Source organism: Homarus americanus, unplaced genomic scaffold (genome assembly GCF_018991925.1).
Source record: "Homarus americanus isolate GMGI-L3 unplaced genomic scaffold, GMGI_Hamer_2.0 scaffold19518, whole genome shotgun sequence".
Classification (NCBI taxonomy): Eukaryota; Metazoa; Arthropoda; class Malacostraca; order Decapoda; family Nephropidae; genus Homarus; species Homarus americanus.
This window is the reverse complement of record NW_024723340.1, coordinates 23,871-42,206: the sequence shown is the minus strand read 5'-3', so window position 1 is coordinate 42,206 and position 18,336 is coordinate 23,871. Positions and strand designations below refer to the sequence as shown.

Here is an 18,336-nt window from a genome sequence, read left to right as displayed (position 1 = left end):
CTCTTTTTAGATAAACTTCTATTTGGTCTAAGTCTAAGATGTAAGGACTACAGAAAGGGCATTTACTAACTGCAACATTTAAAAACTTTTAAAATAAAGAACAGAACAATACAATAAACAGTATATTTCGATATCAGAAGCACAGGCTTAGATGTGCCCAGCAAAGGCATTATGTCAGTGCTTAGTATTAGCATACATAGCATCAATAAGGTGGTTGTGTATATCACCATGCAATACTGTAATAATGTATTTTTTTCTTCCTTTTTTTTAATCTTTAAAATTAAGGTAATGTTCTATTTTAAGGAAGTCTATGTCATTCAAAAAATACGAGTATATCTTCATTTGGAAACATGGTGTAACTTCAGTTTAAAATTACGTACTGTAAAATTCATCCAAGATGCAATGTCTGTAATTTGCATCTTTTTAGAGTTGTAGCTTAGAAAGAGGAACGAGATCAATTTTAAGTCTGTGAGATTTTGTGGGTAATGTTCCCACTCTCCCCCAAAATTAAATACAGTACAGGTCCACCACCGATTTTCTGGCACCCTTGGTTCCAAAGCCTTGCCGGACCAACCGAGGTCATTTAATAATAATTCAACACTACAGTAGGGTCGTGATATATCTCGAGATAGGGTCCAATGATGTTCGCTTTATACTAAATCGTGATATATAATTACATTTAATCAATGGGAAAAATAGGTTTAGGTTCTGGAGGCCAAAAAACAGTGACTGGACTTGACTTAACGAGTTCATTTTCTTACTAACTGAAGCACCAATGAACACTAGACTCGAGAACAACAGTCTATTTCAACATCAAGGAACACCATCCTGGGAACACCAGACTCGGCACCCTCACTTGACAATCCCACACCTACATAAACGAACACCGAAAATATTAGTTACAGTATTAAATCTTTTCCATTAAGCTTTCCATTATCTTCACTTCACTTTTCACCTCACTAGCAACCCATTTGCACTCACCTTGGAAGTCATAATCTGCACCAGACTCGGCAGCTGATGCTCCATCCCGAGAACAACAGACGACACACTGCCATCCTCACTTAGCAATCATAAACGAACAAACCAAAAATATTAGTTACAGTATTAAATCTTTACCATTAAGCTTTCCATTATCCTCACTTCACTTTTCACATCATGAGCAACCCATTTACACCCACCTTGGAAGTCATAATCTGCAGCAGTTGGCTGCCTTCTCGTCACTCACTCAGAAAGACTGAGCTGGCGAGCATGAATGCGTGAGTGAGCAGCCACGGTGGCGCCTCTGGTGAGCAAATAACGCATTTGTTTGCCATGTTGATACATTTGAAATATTTCCTGACCGATTTTCCTATATACAGGCAGTCCCCGACTTACGACGGGGTAAGGGACCCAAATCCAGGTCGTAAGTCGAAAATGCAAAAAAATAATACATAGAAAATATGAAATAAAATACAGTACAGTAAAAGTAATCAATAATGAAAAATGAATAAAGTGTTACTGTGCACTTACCTTTAATGTAGTCAGCTGAATGCACATGGGACCTAAATTTTTTAATTAAACATGGCGACTACATTAATTGGATGAAGCAGAGGAGGAGACAGGGCTGGGTGGGTCATCAATGTCGCTTTCTTCAGACGTAAGTCCCGACGGTCGTAAGTCCACGTAGTCGTAAGTCGGGGTCTAGGTGTGTGTATATATATATACAGTTGTACCCCACTTAACGCGGTCAATTGAACCCAGAGGGTCCCGCGTTAAGTGAACAACAGAACATATGGGATTAATTCCAATAGAAACCGGCCCGACCCCCAAACTCCACTTTTTGAAGGCACATACCTATGTTGTAGTAAAAATAACATCTTAATTTTATGATGGTACATGCACACAATTAATACTTAAGAGAAATAGAGAAATACAGTCGCCAAGTTAATGTCCATTCAAATAATGGACTCAACTCCCTCCCCCTCTCACACTACACAGCCGGCTAACAGATGGTCGGTCGGTCCCTCCTCCCACCCCCCCACCAACCGTCCCAAGGAGATGTGTGGGATAACCTCAAACTAAAGTTAGGAAAATATAATTGACATTGCTGGATTCCTTGTAAGACCAGGAATATTTTGAATATAAATGTCATATATTTTGGACAAAAGATAACATAGTTACCTAGAGAAAATTTTATCTAAAAATTGTAAGTTTAAAGCAAAATATATGATGTTTATATTCAAAATGATCACCAAATTATAAGAATTCCAGCAATGTAAATTATATTCTGACCGGGTAATTTGTATGAATTTTATGAGCTAAAACAAATATCTTCAGTTAATAAAAAAAAAATATTCTTCACGACACTATCTGTCAATCAAAGTACCCCACCTTGCCTCCCCCCTTCTTCCAACCTCACCAGATGGTCGTTCCGTCCCTCCCTACCAGAGAAATGTGTGGGAGAAACCAGAATATTTACCTTTTTAGTAATAAATAATACCTCAGACTAAAGTGAGGATAATATAATTGACATTGCTGGATTCCTTGTAAGACCAGGAATATTTTGAATATAAATGTCATATATTTTGCACAAAAGATACAGTGGGGTATGGTATAACGAATCTAATTGGTTCTAGAACCTTGTTCGTTATAGCATTCGTTTGTTATAGGATTAATCCGTTCCAGGCCCCCAAATACAACCACTTAACTCTGAAAAATATAATATAAAATTGTAAAAATTTTAAAAAAGTGCATAAATATGCATCTAAACCCCTGAAATAATGAATATCATTAATATTTGTAATAATAAAACAATAAATTAGAAAAAAAAAAAAATTTAATTATGTTCGTTGTAGGAGTTTCGTTCGTTATAGCATTCTCAATTTTATAGGTAAAACCGTTCGTTATAGGAATATTCGTAGTAGGATCCGTTCGTTATAGCATACCCCACTGTAACATGCATTCAGCCAGAAACAAATTTGTAATCTATGATGCACCGCGTAAAGTGGGAATTCCGGTTCTGGCAAGGTACCGCGTAAATGTAGAAACTTTCCACGATTTCTCATTTACGCGGTACCTTGCCAGAACCAGACTTTCACTTTCCGCGGTGCATCTACTCATATACGCAGTGAAGTATAATTTTTTAATTTTTTATTTAGCTCATAAAATTCATACAAATTACCCGGCCAGAATATAATTTACATTGCTGGAATTCTTACAATATGATGATCATTTTGAATAAAAACATCATGGATTTTGCATTAGACATACAAATTTTAGATCTAAAGTAATAATTTGGTTTACACAAAGCAAATATTTTATCTTTTGTGCAAAATATATGAAGTTTACATTCAAAATATTCCCTGACCTGCAAGGAATCCAGAAATGTCAATTATATTATCCTAACTTTAGTCTGAGGTATTATTTATTACTAAACGTTAAAATCTAGGGTTTTCACCCAAACATTAATCAGAGAGGTAGGGGCCAGTGAGCTGGGAAGAGGGGAGAGGGGGGATTTGAGTCCATTATTTGAATGGACATTAACCTGGCAACTGTATTTCTCTTAATATTAATTGTGTGAGCATACCATCATAAAATTTAGATGTCATTTTTACTACAACATAGGTATTGTGTCGGAAAACGTGGAGTTTGGGGGTCGGGCCAGTCTCTATTGGAATTAATCCCATATGTTCTGTTGTTCACTTTACGCGGTTTTCACTTTCCGCGGTACCCTGTGGGTTCAATTGACCGCGTAAATCGGGGTACTACTGTAGTACAATAAGTCTACGGAAATATAACATATATATAGTACCTTGATTAACCTACCTCATATCTTTCTATTCATTTTTGTTCATTTGCTATTCATATTTCAATAGAATTTGCTTTAAAACATTAACCTCTTTAGTAAATAAATATGAACCAGCACAGAAACCGTGAATAAATAATGGAAAAGTCAAAGAACATATGTCATAACAAAAATTGTGACCAAGTCCCAGGTTGCTGATCTGACTTTCTGCCTCATTTACACACAATTGCAGGGTCTGAATTGTTTCTCTTACTATTGACAACATAACATACATACAGGTACATTGTTTCTCACTCTTGATTTTTTTTTTCATTTTTTCATTTCTTTGTGGTTCTTTATTATTATTATTATTATTATTATTATTATTATTATTATTATTATTATTATTATTATTATTATTATTAACATTATCATTATGATTACATTATCTCCCCCAGGCCTCGATGTGGGTCAGTGCCCTGTGCCTGGATGGGCTATTCCTCGAAAAAAAAATCAGGGGTTCGGGATTGACGGTTAATCCGAAAGTCGGTTAATCGAGGGTCGGTTAATCGTGGTTTTAATATATATATATATATGTATGTAGAAGGCCGCGTGCTTTATTGGGCTAATGAAATATATATATATATATATATATATATATATATATATATATATATATATATATATATATATATATATATATATATATATATATATATATATATATATATATATATATATATATATATATATATATATATATATATATATATATATATATATATATATATATATATATATATATATATATATATATATCTTATAAAATCCACGCATTGTTTAATATATATATATTATATATTATTATATTATATATATATATATATATATATATATATATATATATATATATATATATATATATATATATATATATATATATATATATATATATATATATATATATATATATATATATATATATATATATATATATATATATATATATATATATATATATATATATATACAATATATATATATATACAGTTGTACCCTTAACGCGGTCAATTAAACAGGGTCCGCTATGAAGAAACACGTTAAGTGAATAACAGAACATATGGGTTAATTCCAATAGCCCAGCACTTAACTCCACTTTTTGGCTGACAAATAACTATGTTGTAGTAAAATTTATCTTAACTTTATGTTGTAGGGTATGAAAAACAAGCAATAGAAGAGGTTAGGTTAGGAAAGATAGCTAAGTAATAGGAAAATAAAGGATAGGTTAAAAAACGAAAGTTTTAACACTCACGTAGTAGAAGAGATGGTCGGCATAATGATGGAGGCTGGTTCCGAGGCAGAGGCAGATTATTGCCTCAGGAATCACCACACACACAGGGTAACTCACTTTATTACTTTGTGGGTGGAATCTCAATACTGTCACTTACAGTTGTCATGGCTTCCCTGACAAATCCTCAAAAATCACTTTCACGTTATCACTGCTCGGGGCTGGCTGTGGTGGGTTGCGGGCTAAGAACTCGGCAGAAGCCGCTGACGGCCGCTTTTGATGTTTTCTTATGATACACCGTGGATGTACGGCTCCATAGCCTGCACCCAGTCGGGTTATGGAAGACGCCATGGCGCTCATCGCCAGTGTGTCGCGAAACGATGGACTTAATTTTTTTCTGTTAACTCTATGACACACACCTTAATATCACTATGACTTAAACTAGGTTCTTCGGAGAATGACCCACCTTCTTCCTCCCCTTCACTGGCGTGGTTCTTTCTTCCAACATCTGCATGGTCACTTCAGGATCTCTGATCACCCATGATGTCTTCAAGCAGGTCTCGAGAAGCCTTCAGCTGTAACAGTTCAAGAGCTTCTCTGGCAAGGTCCACTGGGTTACTGCAATAGTCTGAACCTGACCAGTCACAGGTTCACCTCCTCCACCTGGTATGCTATGCAACACATGTCTCCATGCGATCAATCGTAGCAATAGACAGCAGATCCCATGCCTCCACCAAGAAGTCTACAGCTTGTTTGACGTTAAACTTCTTCCAAAATTGTTTGACGAGAAGTTCTTGAGTCGCCGCCTCTTGTTCCTTGTCCTCGCCGCTTACTCGCTGTCGGTGTCACCAGCTTAAGCAACTCATCCTGGTGTTGGTAGAGCTGCTCAGGAGCTTGGAATCTCTTTGCCGAGTATAAAGTTTTTAACGCTGCAGATTAACCCTGGTCCATAGGCTGGATTAATGACGCGGGTGTTGGGAGGAAGAAGACCACTTTTTACGCTGGGGTGACGATCTAACAGTAGGGGCGAGGTCCAGGTAAGGGCGGTTTGGCGAGCACAAATGTTGAATGGAACATTCTGTTGCTCGTGAATTTCTGCACGCTGTAAACAAAAAAAGTTGTCAAACCAGAAGAGGGACAGAGAAGAGGACATCCACGCTCACGTAAGTGTTAGCCAGTGGACATTAAGCTTGTTCTGCGTCCATATTCTTGTAGGCGCAAGTGCTTTGCGGGCTTTTGTGAATCAATTTATAACCTTTGGTTTACAGGTACCGGAGGCATTGGTGGTAAACAGGATCGTGATGTTCTTCTTGCATCTTCCGCCCCTTACCTTGCTCTCCTCGTGACTGGACAACGAAGGTCTTTGAAGGTAACTTTTTCCAGAAAAGACCAGATTCTGTCCATGCTAAAACACCTGGTCGCTGGTACTGTCCTTCCCTCCATAATCTCAATGCAGAAACGGAGGAAAATCAGTCACGCGACGGTCAGCACTTCGGCTTTTCCTCACCAACAATGCTGATGTTGGTGACCTTGTTCCTCCTCTTCAAACCTATGCAGCCAACCAAGGGAAGTGATTGAAGGGTTTGGGCTCTGCACCTCTAGTTTACGTGTCACTGCTGGCAGAGTAGTCCACGTATGCATCTCTGCACTGGAAGCAAAACCACCGCCATGTTGCGTCGCTACCAGACGCACTCAAATAACTCACCAGCAAAGTTTTCCACTTTAAGGCACCCTGTCTCTGGCAATACCTGGATAGCTGAAGCACCTGCAGACTTTGTGAGCTTCATGTGCCCTTTATCTTGGCGATCCTTTATTGTACTTAATCAGAGATTCGCGGACGCCATGCCATGCCGCTGACCAATCATGCTTCTTTTCTCCAAATCTGAACAATTTGTACTTCAGCTCGTAGCTTAATGAACGCCGGTCTTCTTTTTGGTTTAGTGTCACGGTCCAGGTATGAAAGGTTTCTCTTGGGAACCGGCGGAAGCCATTTTACGGAACAATGATGCGCGGCACACGGCGTGGGCTCCTGGAGGGATGAACGTCGCTGCTAGGCCGCCAAGCGCCGCTCTCCTCCTCCCTCCCTCCCCGGGTAGTCAGCGCTATAATACTTTTAGCCACCACAGCTAGCAGCAGAGGGGTAGGGCTGCATGGCCAATCACAGTCCGGAGACGCCATATGACGCCAGATAACGCAACAAAGACATGGACACTCATGCGAATCCACCGCTACCGGGGCTTGCCCAAGCGGAGGGAGGAGGAGGAGAGGCAGGCAGGCAGGCAGGCAGGAGGGCGGGCGGGCGGGTGGCGCGGCCCGCAGGCGGACACTCGCTGCTGTGGAAAAAATCAGCGTTAAGAAAGTTCAGCTTTGGCAAGGCGTATATAAAAAGCGCGTTAAGTGAAAGCGTTAAAGCGGGTAATACTGTATATATATATATATATATATAAAATATATATATATATATATATACTGTATATATATATATATATATATATATATATATATATATATATATATATATATATATATATATATATATATATATATATATATATATATATATATATATATATATTCTCAAAGCACGTAAAAACATTGAGAATTTGCATTCCGGAATTCATTGATGAGGAATATAAATATATCTAAAATATTGGCTCAAACCTTAAATACCCTAGATCTTTCATAGACAAATGCCTAAACATTACTAAGAAAACTTTTTATAGAACTGATACCAAGCCCACCCATGACCATAAGAATATCTTAATATTACCATTTCACAAAAATTTCTCACACATTCCTTTACATCTAAAAACCTGGAACGTCAATGTGGCATTTAAAAACTCATGCACTGTTAAACAAATGTTAATCAAGAACTCCCCCAACAACACAATTGGTTGCATTTATAAAGTTCCTTACAAGGAATGTAATATGTTTTACTTAGGCCAGACAGGTAAAGATCTTGTAACTAGACTTAAACAACATAAATATTGTGTTAGGACAGGCCAGGAATCCAATGCTCTGTTTGTTCATTTGAGGGATAACAAGCATTGCATTGACTGGGATAATGCCTCCTCAATATTACCTTGTAATTCAATTGATAGTAGGAACATCATAGAATCTAGTCTTATTAAACATACCGAAGCATTCAACATGAATTTGAGTAATGGCATGTACAAAGCTGGACAATTTTGTAATTAAGAAGATTTGTAACCAGGTGAGAAGGTTGGGTCACCTTACCCTCTGACCTGACTACCGACCGTTGCGTGCTATTTAAAGATTAGTAGGGTCATTACCTAATACCTGACCATTGTGGACCTGGTCTCACCCTCCTCTGTATATATACACCTTGTTTTGTACTTCTCTTTAGTCTGTACTCACCCCTGAAGATGTGAATTACACGAAAGCGCTTGGGAACTTCGTGTTTTCTTCTTTCCTTGTGGTTATCAGCATATACCTAGATCACGCGCACCTACAGTGATTTACTTGCATATATATATATATATATATATATATATATATATATATATATATATATATATATATATATATATATATATATATATATATATATATATATATATATATATATATATATATATATATTCTGCATTTACGCGGTCAATTGAACCCGTGGGGGACCGCGTAAAACGAGAAACGCGTAAATGAAATAACAGAACATATGGGATTAATTGAAATAGAGACTTGGCCGACCCCCCAAACTCCACTTTTTCCCGACACAATACGTACGTTGTAGTAAAAATAGTATCTTAACTTTATGATGGTATGCATACACACATAATATAGAAGAGAAATATCAATAAGAGAATAATATACTGTACCAGGTAAAAGAAAATCAAGGCTTAACACTTACGTTAGTAGAAGAGATGGGTCGGCATACGAGGATGGGGGCTGGTTCCGAGGCAGAGGGCAGATTACTGGCCCGCAGGTAAATCACCATCACTATCCACCATAGTTGTCAGGGCCTCCCTGACAAACCCCTCAAAGTCACCATCACTGTCACTATCACTGGCATGGGCTGGCTGTGGTGGGTTGCGGGCGAAGAAGTCAGTGATGCTACGCTGATGGCTAGTGTTGATGTGGTCGTGATACATCTGAATGTACTGCTCCATAATTTGGTCTAGAAGGTTATTGAAGACATCATACCGGTGATTGACAGGGTCTTTTGAAAGGGTGAGCTTTAGTTCTCGGCAAACTCGATGCCATCCTTTACATCACCATGAGTTAACTTCTGTTCTCTACCTGCCACACCACCTGCCTCCTCACTGACGTCATCATCTTCCAACATCTCGTCGGCAGTCACCTCAGGATCCCTGATTACCTCCATGATGTCGTCGTTGGTGGTCTCGGAGAAGCCTGCAGCTGTAAAACTCTGTGCAGCTTCTCTTTCAAGGTCCACTACCACTGCAACAGACTGAGCCTCACCAGCCACAGTTTGCCTCTGCCTCCCACCTGGGATACCTTGCAACACATTCTGCCACGCGTGACGAATCGTTGCCACAGACAGCTGCCCCCATGCCTCCACCAAGAAATCAACAGCTTTCTTTACGTTAAACATTTTCCAAAACTGTTTAACTCACACTTCATGCCCCGCCAACTCTTGTTCTGGATCTTCATTGTCGTCGCTCTCCCTATCTGTGCCACTCAGAAGGTTATGCAACATCCTTGGTGTTGGTGTAGTCATTCAGGAGCTTAAACTTCTTTGCGGAGAATGCAGCCTTAACGTTGCATATCAACTCCTGGTCCATGGGCTGGATTAACGACGTAGTTTTGGGAGGAAGGAAGACCACTTTTACACTGGGGTGATGATCCAACAGTAGGGGCGAGTGTCCTGGTGCTTTGTCAAGCAGCAACAAAATGTTGAAAGGCACATTATTTTGCGCGCAGAATTTCTTCACGTCAGGAAAGAAACAGTCTTCAAACCAGGAGAGGGACAGACCTGTGAACATCCACGCCTTACGTGAGGTTAGCCAGTGGACATTTATCTTGGTCATGTCCATGTTCTTGTAGGCGTGCGGCTTGTGGGCTGTGTGGATCACCAACAACTTGAGCTTACAGGTACCGGAGGCATTGGTGGTAAACAGGATGGTGATGCGCTTCTTCTGCAATTTCCGGCCCCGACACCTGCTGGCAGACTTGACAACGAAGGTCTTGGAAGGTAATTTTATCCAAAACAGACCGGATTCATCCATGTTGAACACCTGGTTGTCGGTGTACTGTCCTTCCTCCATAACTTCTCGTAAGAATGGAGGAAAATCCATGACGGCAGCACGGTTAGCACTGGCTCCTTCACCAACAATGTTAATGTTGGTGATCTTGTTCCTTTTCTTAAACCCTTGCAGCCACCCAGAGGAAGTAGTGAAGGGTTTGGGCTCTGCAATTCCCATCTTGCTCTCCACTGATAAGTACAGTTCACAAGCTTAGTCCTGCACTGCCCGCGTGTCCACAGCCATGTTACGTCTTGCCTGACGAATTAAGTAGCTCACCAGTAAGTTCTCAGTCTTGAGCAGCACCTTATTCTGACAATACTTCACCATTGAAGCTCCTGCAGACTTTGTGATGCTCATGTGTTCTTTAATCTTGGCGGCATCCTTCTTGATCGTCCGGATCATAGATTCGATCACGCCATGCTGGCGCGCCAAATCAACTTGTCTCGTTCCTTTCTCCAAATCTTGCACGATCTTGTACTTAACTTCGTAACTTAGGGCTCGTCGTATCTTGGGCTTGGGGCGGCTTGGTCCAGGTAAATCAAAGTTTTTCTGGGGTGGTGGGGGTCCAGCGGAAGCCATTGTTGAACAGATTAGCGGGGACACGAGAGAACAGTATACACGGTGACTGAGAACAATGAGACTGACGTGGCGAGGTCAGTAGCTCACAACAAAACGTATTTGTCATAAGGATTTCGTTAATCGAAGTTTTGTTCGTTATCCGAATTGAAGATCCTTATGGGAGCTAATTCGTAAACCGAAATTTTGTTAATCGAATCGTTCGTTAACCGAGGGACCACTGTACTTTCTTGAGATAACTGTACAGTATATATCAGGTACCTTCAAGAGAGCTCAGGCTCTCAACTGGCTCAGCCATGTTAATATTATGATTTTTATCGACTCTGTATCTGTGTTCTTCTGGCTAAATAAACTGTATCAATATCAATGGGTAGACAAGATGATGGAGGTGGTGGTAGAGGTTTTACATAGTTGGTGATGGTGTTGGAGTGACATCTGCAGTCATCAGGGTTGGAATCCATATCAGGGAGTGTGGCATCTCGCATAAGGCTGAATTTTGCTCGCATTAATTGAATTCCTGGTAGGAATAGGGTCTTCACATATGAGTGAATTCGCATATATCGGGGACTTAATGTACGTTACTCCGCCCTTACGCTTGGGTCTCATTCTTGGCTTGGCAAATTAACATTAGTCACACGTGTATCATTTTTATCATCTACTGTATTAAGTTTTTAATTTTTAATCTCACTATTTTATAGATTTAGTTGGTAGATATAAGCACTGTGCTGTAAAATAAAAAATGTGACAACTTTGCAGTGGGTGGCTGGCCAGACCACAGACTGTGATTGGAGAAATTTACTTTGCTTTTACCCGGTACATGAATATTTATGGCACTTGGTGCAGCTACTGAGTTTGGGTATTTTAAAACATACAAGCATGAAAACAATATACTGGATGCTTGTATTTATTATAAATACCAAAATTCCAAGTGTATCGAGTGCCATAAATATTTGTAAACAAGGTAATAGGGCACATGTGACCAAGCCACTCAGCTCAGCTCACATGAACCTAGACTTAACACTACCACTCCACACCCCAGGCAGACAGACAGACTTTCAATTGAGTTATATGCCTGGCAGGTATTATAGTTGATCACTAAACAAGCAGGAATAGAATGATAGTGGTGGTAATACACAACCCTCGCATGTAATTGTATTAGAAGCTTGTTATATAATTTTTTTAGTCTGGCGGGGGGTGGGGGCCTAACCATGTTTAGGGCTCAACTGTGCAAATGAACTGCCCTTCAAATCCATTAAAATGATCATGGTCACTTCAGTCTACAGGTATAATGGTATATAATAGACCGAGTCTGGTATTATTCCGAATCTGGATTTAACGGACCGGCTTTCCCCCCAATTAATCTCTTTTATATCGGGGGTTTATTGTAATTATTAACTATTCTTTTGATTATGTTTGAGGAATTTATAATTTTTAATAAATTAATTTTGCCCAACAACACATAAAAGTAATTAAAATCAATTAAAATGAGATGCTCTGTAGCATCACATGAGCTCTTTCAATGAAGCAGGTTGTTTAGCTGACTGGCCCATGTACAGTAGGTCACTTGCTCAAGAGTTACTGTGTGCACACATACCGTGCTGTCGAGTCCCATGGCCCGAGGACATAATAGTTGCTCAAGGTCAGGTTGGGTTTGTTAAGTTGGAATTTATACTTATGCTCCAGAACCTCTATAATTAGTTATGAACTTGTCATAGGCAGAGAATCTGTTATAGTGAGAATCTATCATAGTTGGGCCAAGAAGCTGTCACAGGTTGAGAATTTGTTGTAGAATGGCTGAGAACCTGTGATAGTCGGGCTGAAAGCCTCTCCTAGGTAGGCCAAGAACCTGTTATATTTAGGCCAAGAACCTGATCTTCTTAAGCTGAGAATATACATTTGAATTGGTTAGTTTACTGAAATGAATGAGGATGTTGGAATCCCTTGCCTACTGTATTTATAATAATATTTAGAGACTTTATGCATAATGCTTCAATGACTTAAGTCACAAGTTAAGACAGGTTGGTCTCACTGATAGCACACCATCAGTCTTCTACTAATTTAAGTTCATTAAAAAAATTTGCAAACTTGCACATTGAGTGATAGTGTTAAAAACTTCATCATACATCACTCACCTTATAATTAGAATGTATAAGTCCAAGTGACTGTGTGGCAAAGTTAACTCTGTCAAACTTGTGAAAATACTAAAATGTAACAAACTATTATCCCTAATTTCCCTAAGTGCAGTAAAATGCAAACAATACATCTATAGTACAAAGGCAACACATATTAACAGCTTGGCACCAAAAGGGAAGATGTGCGATGCTTTGTGTGAATTCAAAGTTTACGAGTTGAGTAAGCTTGTTCAGGGCTTGTCCCAGTGTGCCCATGGTCTTACTGGCCTTTGAAACAATCGCTGGTTTTGACTGAACAGGTGGCTATTTACTGTTTGACAACTTAAAGAATGGCCAGTTGAGTTGCCTCAGAATGTAGAAAGCCCCTTGCATAAAGTAGGCTCAGGTAGGGGGTGGTATGGGTAGATAATCTCTCGGATAATTTGAAATTTCCATTAGTCGTTAAATGAGGTTTCATATTTCAATCCTTTGTACATAAATTGGGAATAATGACATGAGTGAGCCCGTGATTCACCTGATTTTACACTATGGGCTCCATTTTAGGATGGTCTGCACATTTACTGTATCGTCAGAATTGTATTGTAATCTTAGTTCCTGTGAGTTCTCACAGGGGTAAATTGATATTTTGCACATCCGTTACAGGTATTGTGAGTAGAAATTAAAAGGTTGTTGCCTACACCAGATATCATTCTGTCAAGTGAAATTCATTTATTTTTTTATTTTTTAAGAAAAAAATAATGTTAAAAGCTAATGAAATACCTGTACTGTATTTTATTTTTGTAATATAGCTTTTATTAATATAGTCCACAGTGTTGCTTGGTGATGAATTTAATGCATTCATATGATGGAGTGGAACAACTTGGGTCTGGTCTGCTGCATCCTTCCATGCCTCTCACACACTTCAGAGCATTCTTTTGTGAATGGGTAAGTGCAATTTTGTCAATACTTTAAGGTGCTGTTATACCCATGGGTGATATTTTGGTGATAACTGAATTAGTGGCCACAGAAGTAACCAATTTAGTATTGTTTTGCAAAAATATACAATGGAACCCTGATAAAGTGTGAGTTTAGTTCCTACACCCTTAGTGATGTGGCTAATAATAATGATTGAAATTCTTTACAGTCAAATGGAAAAATTAGTTTGGTTTAATAGCATGCATTTAACATTTTTCTAAGTTTTTACTCTTTTTATGTACACTTATTTATGATCCTGGATGTATAGTACTGTACTGTATAGAAAATGTAATCAAACTAATTAATTTTATGTACAAATTGCATCACTAGAAATTCACAAAAATATGGGACAAACAGTAGGGTTAAGTCTTTACTAATCTCACATAGATCATAGCATAATGTATTGTCTAATGGTAGACCCTGCTATTGTATGGCATCACGAAACTTGTGACCAAGTTTCTCTCTCTATATATATATATATATATATATATATATATATATATATATATATATATATATATATATATATATATATATATATATATATATATATATATATATATATATATATATATATATATATATATATATATATATATATATATATATATATATATATATATATATATATATATATATACACACACATAGTATTACCTCTGGGTTTCACTTTCCGCACGATTTCTCATTTACGCTCCCAGAACGAAATTTCACTTTCCGCGGTTCATCTACCCATATACGCGACAGAGTGTCTGGCTCGACGCTATTTTTAGATTCGCCTCCTGCCTGCTCCCGCCCCAGTAGGGTTGAAAAATATTTACCAGTAACTACCAGTAAACAATGGAACGATGATAACTAATGCACCACCAGCTGTGAGGTCGGCACAGTTGCTAGGCAGATCTCTTAAGGCCATCATAGCAAGCCCAAAGTAGCCAAGCAAACTACAGGCGAGAGCACAGGAATTTACGCGTAAAACATAGCATTCATTTATTAAAGTGTATTTATAGAACTGTACATAAATTTTTGTCTATTTACATTTGAAACATCAATTCTTGTTAATTAAATTTGAACAAAAGAAACTTCGACATCAGATTTCTTTTTTAAAATATTACATCACAAGCATATTTTTACCTTAACTGTGACTGAATTGAATATAATGATTCTCAGAATGTAATATTTGCCGGAATGATAAATCATGACCAAAACAATGACTTTTCATTATTCAAACAGAGTCGCTGAATGGTTTTCAGTTAAAAAACTGTTGTATATGCATTGCACATAATAATATTCTATCTCTATCATTAGCCTTATAATTCCACATCTGAAAACCATTCAAAAGCAATTACGTAACATTTTTTGAACGAAAAGAAAAAGAAAAGTCATTAAGCTACTACAATTTTTATCCCACTTTCCACTGTAATAGACATCATTTCAGCAAAAATATTACATTTCCATGTTCTCTGAAATAAATGGAAGTTTTGTTGAAACGAATGTACAGTATTTCATATTAAAATGCAAAAAATAGCTATAAGAACACCTTATCACTGTACACCTGTAATGTACTAGCTGGCATCTCCACTGGCCCCTGCTCCCGCCCAAGGTCACCACCTCCCAACTCGCCTCCTCCGCCCTCCTCCACCTCCTCACCGGGGCCACTACTGCCGACAACAAACACAATGTTTTGTGAATAACTGCACCTCCACTTCCTATGTACAGTACTGAACTGTACTGTGCTGTGCATTTTTACAACAATAAACATGGCAAGAAAAGCTACTAAAAAAAAAGAGATAAAAATTTCAATTTTACTGTACTGTACCTATCCTCGTAGCGACAGGACGGGGTCATCGGGGTCATCGCCGACTAATTCCATAACGGTGGTGAAGGGGCCACGGTGATTTAGCTGCTTCCTCACTGCCTCCAGTGATTGATGGTGCAAATCTCCTTCGGTGATCAAAGAACATGGTGATGATGAGTTGTCGCCTTTTCTTTTCATTTCTTCCATGATGTTTTTTGTATGGAGCAAAAACGTCATCCATCCTCGTGAGATGAATTTCAGGGCACGCACTTTCATGGAGGGGTCCATACTATAGGCCAGGTTTTTCAGTGCCTCAATATTCTGGTCATCTCCCCAACTTCCCAATGCTATTTCTGGTGTCTCTCCTTTCCTCTTCTTTATTTCCTCTTCCTCTTCCTTGCCTGAGTTTATTAACCCCTGTAGATCCTCCCCGGTCAGCCCATAGTGTCGCGGCTTCCTTCAATTAGCTCCTAATCTTGTCCTCTCTGCCATGTCCTCGGCTTCCCCAGCCACTCTCCTTGACAGCCAGGGTCTTTTCTCACCGCCAGCTCATGGCGGCTTCGCCAGGAGAAAATCCAGTGAAATCTTCACATATTCAGGCCACAGTGATTTCCAGCAGGTATTCACTGTCCAGGCTTCACATCCTGAAAGATGATCCAGCCACCACAGATAAGCAGCCTGCAATGCTGAAGCTCTTCCAGTACTGAAGCCCATCCAGGTTTTGACTATGGTCGAAGGCTGAGGCATTCAGCCAACACACGCTATCGTAGTTAGCCTTGAACGCCTTTATATCCCCCGGTCCATTGGCTGATAAGTAGTGGTGTTGGGTGAAGGAACAACACCTGTATTTTTTCATGCAGCACTTCCACTGACTGTGGATGACCAGAGCATTGTCGAGGATTAGCAGGATCTGAACTCAAATCCTTTCTGCAGGTAACGCTTCAACTTCTGGCAGGAAACAATGGTGGAACCAGTTGAGAAACAGGCCGCCGTTGTCCAGGCTTCTTATTGTGCATCCAGAAAAACAGGCAGCATGCTCATGTCGCTGTGTTGGAATGCACGCGTTTCTTAGACTTGTATATGAATGGGCTAAATAGGTGACCCAGCATTGCCACAAAATAGCACAGTGCACCTGTCTTGGCTGCCTTCAATCCTGGTGCACGGCGTTTCTGGCGCGATGAAAGTGCGCTAGGCGTTTTTTGCAGAACAAACTCTGTTAGAAAGAAAATAGTACACCCTGTACTATTATACATATATGTATCAAAATTGGTATAAAAATATAAAATATTGCTGTTAATAATTGTATGGTAAATCACTACGAATAAAAATATAAAAAGCTACTGTATAAAAAACTCTAGACGATTTATCCTGTTTTCTTACAACGCAATACAGTAATGCATAGTACAACAGGTATTTGAGCATTTTAAGGCTAAATGCACAGTACTAAATTATTGTCTAACCTGTTTCGGCCCATTTCTCCAAACTTGTTCTGGTTGTAACCCTGCTCTCGAGTATTGCTTTCAACTCCCCAGCTGGGAAAGCTTTGCAGCCATGGTGTTCGCTGGACGAGCCTCCCAGTCATCTTCACATTCTTCAGGCCAAATCGACGCTTGAAATTGTCAAACCACCCCTTGCTGGCTTGGAAAGGTGTCGGAGGTGCTCCCAGGTGTGGGGTAGCAGCACTGGTACTGGGGTAATGGTTCTCAGCTGCAGGCGTGAAGCGTGTGTGTAGAGACTTAGCTTTCCTGGATAAGGAGAGTACCCTACACCTTCCAGTAAAGGGTCCTCTATCCATGGTGAAACAAGGCATTCTCCATCTTCACCATATTGCCTTCCCCTCACTTGGCTGGTATGCTTAGTAATCAGCGTGAGCACTGGCACCAGCCCATCACAGATATCTTTTTTTCCTTTTCTTGATGGTACGTACAGTGCTTTCGTTCACGTTGTACAGTCGCCCCACAGCAGCAAAAGACATTCCCTCCCTTAACTGATTCAGCAACTTCACCTTTCCCTGCAGAGTCTTAAATAAATAAACAATTATTATTTGTGTTTTTTCTGGACATCTGATTAAACCAAAAATTATTTTGGGGGTTTCTTGCACCCTCCTCTATAATTTTGTCAATTCTTCCTTTACTTTTTCCACTGTAACTGTGTCAGCTGATGCAGCCTCCTTAGTGCCATACAGCATGAAGCTAGCTTTGGCATTCCTCATGCAATAAAAAATTTCATCTATTATACAGTATAGGGCACAGGTTGTACCTCTCTAGTCCGGCATTCTGTGGTCCGGAAACTCCTGTGGTCCAGAACGATTTTAGTTTGTCCAATAGGAAGATAAGCAGGCTTTTTTTTTTTTTTTATCTGAATTATTATTATTATTATTATTACTGGAGAATTGCATTTTTCCCTTAGGCCCAATGTGGGTCGTGACCTGTGCCCGGTGGGCTAACCTAAAAAAACAAAGCCGCGGAAATTAAGGTTTGTTTACATCCGCAGTTCGGGTTTCCTCTCTTTCTCTGCTTGTCTATATAGAGTACAGTACAACATTTAACCCTTCAATATATATGAACAGTAAATAAATGTTGCTTTTATATTCTTATGTA

At 39.1% G+C, this 18,336-nt stretch overlaps 1 protein-coding gene across 1 annotated transcript in view; it reads left to right on the top strand.

Moving 5' to 3' along the window:
• The window catches only part of LOC121863406 (F-box only protein 33-like), a 52,187-nt gene that overhangs the window by 21,289 nt on the left and 12,562 nt on the right, over positions 1 to 18,336 (top strand). Inside the window, exon 5 of the mRNA XM_042362033.1 lies at positions 13,791 to 13,911. Within this exon, the coding sequence (XP_042217967.1) occupies positions 13,791 to 13,911 (121 nt within the window). The remainder of the gene's footprint in view (positions 1 to 13,790; positions 13,912 to 18,336) is intronic.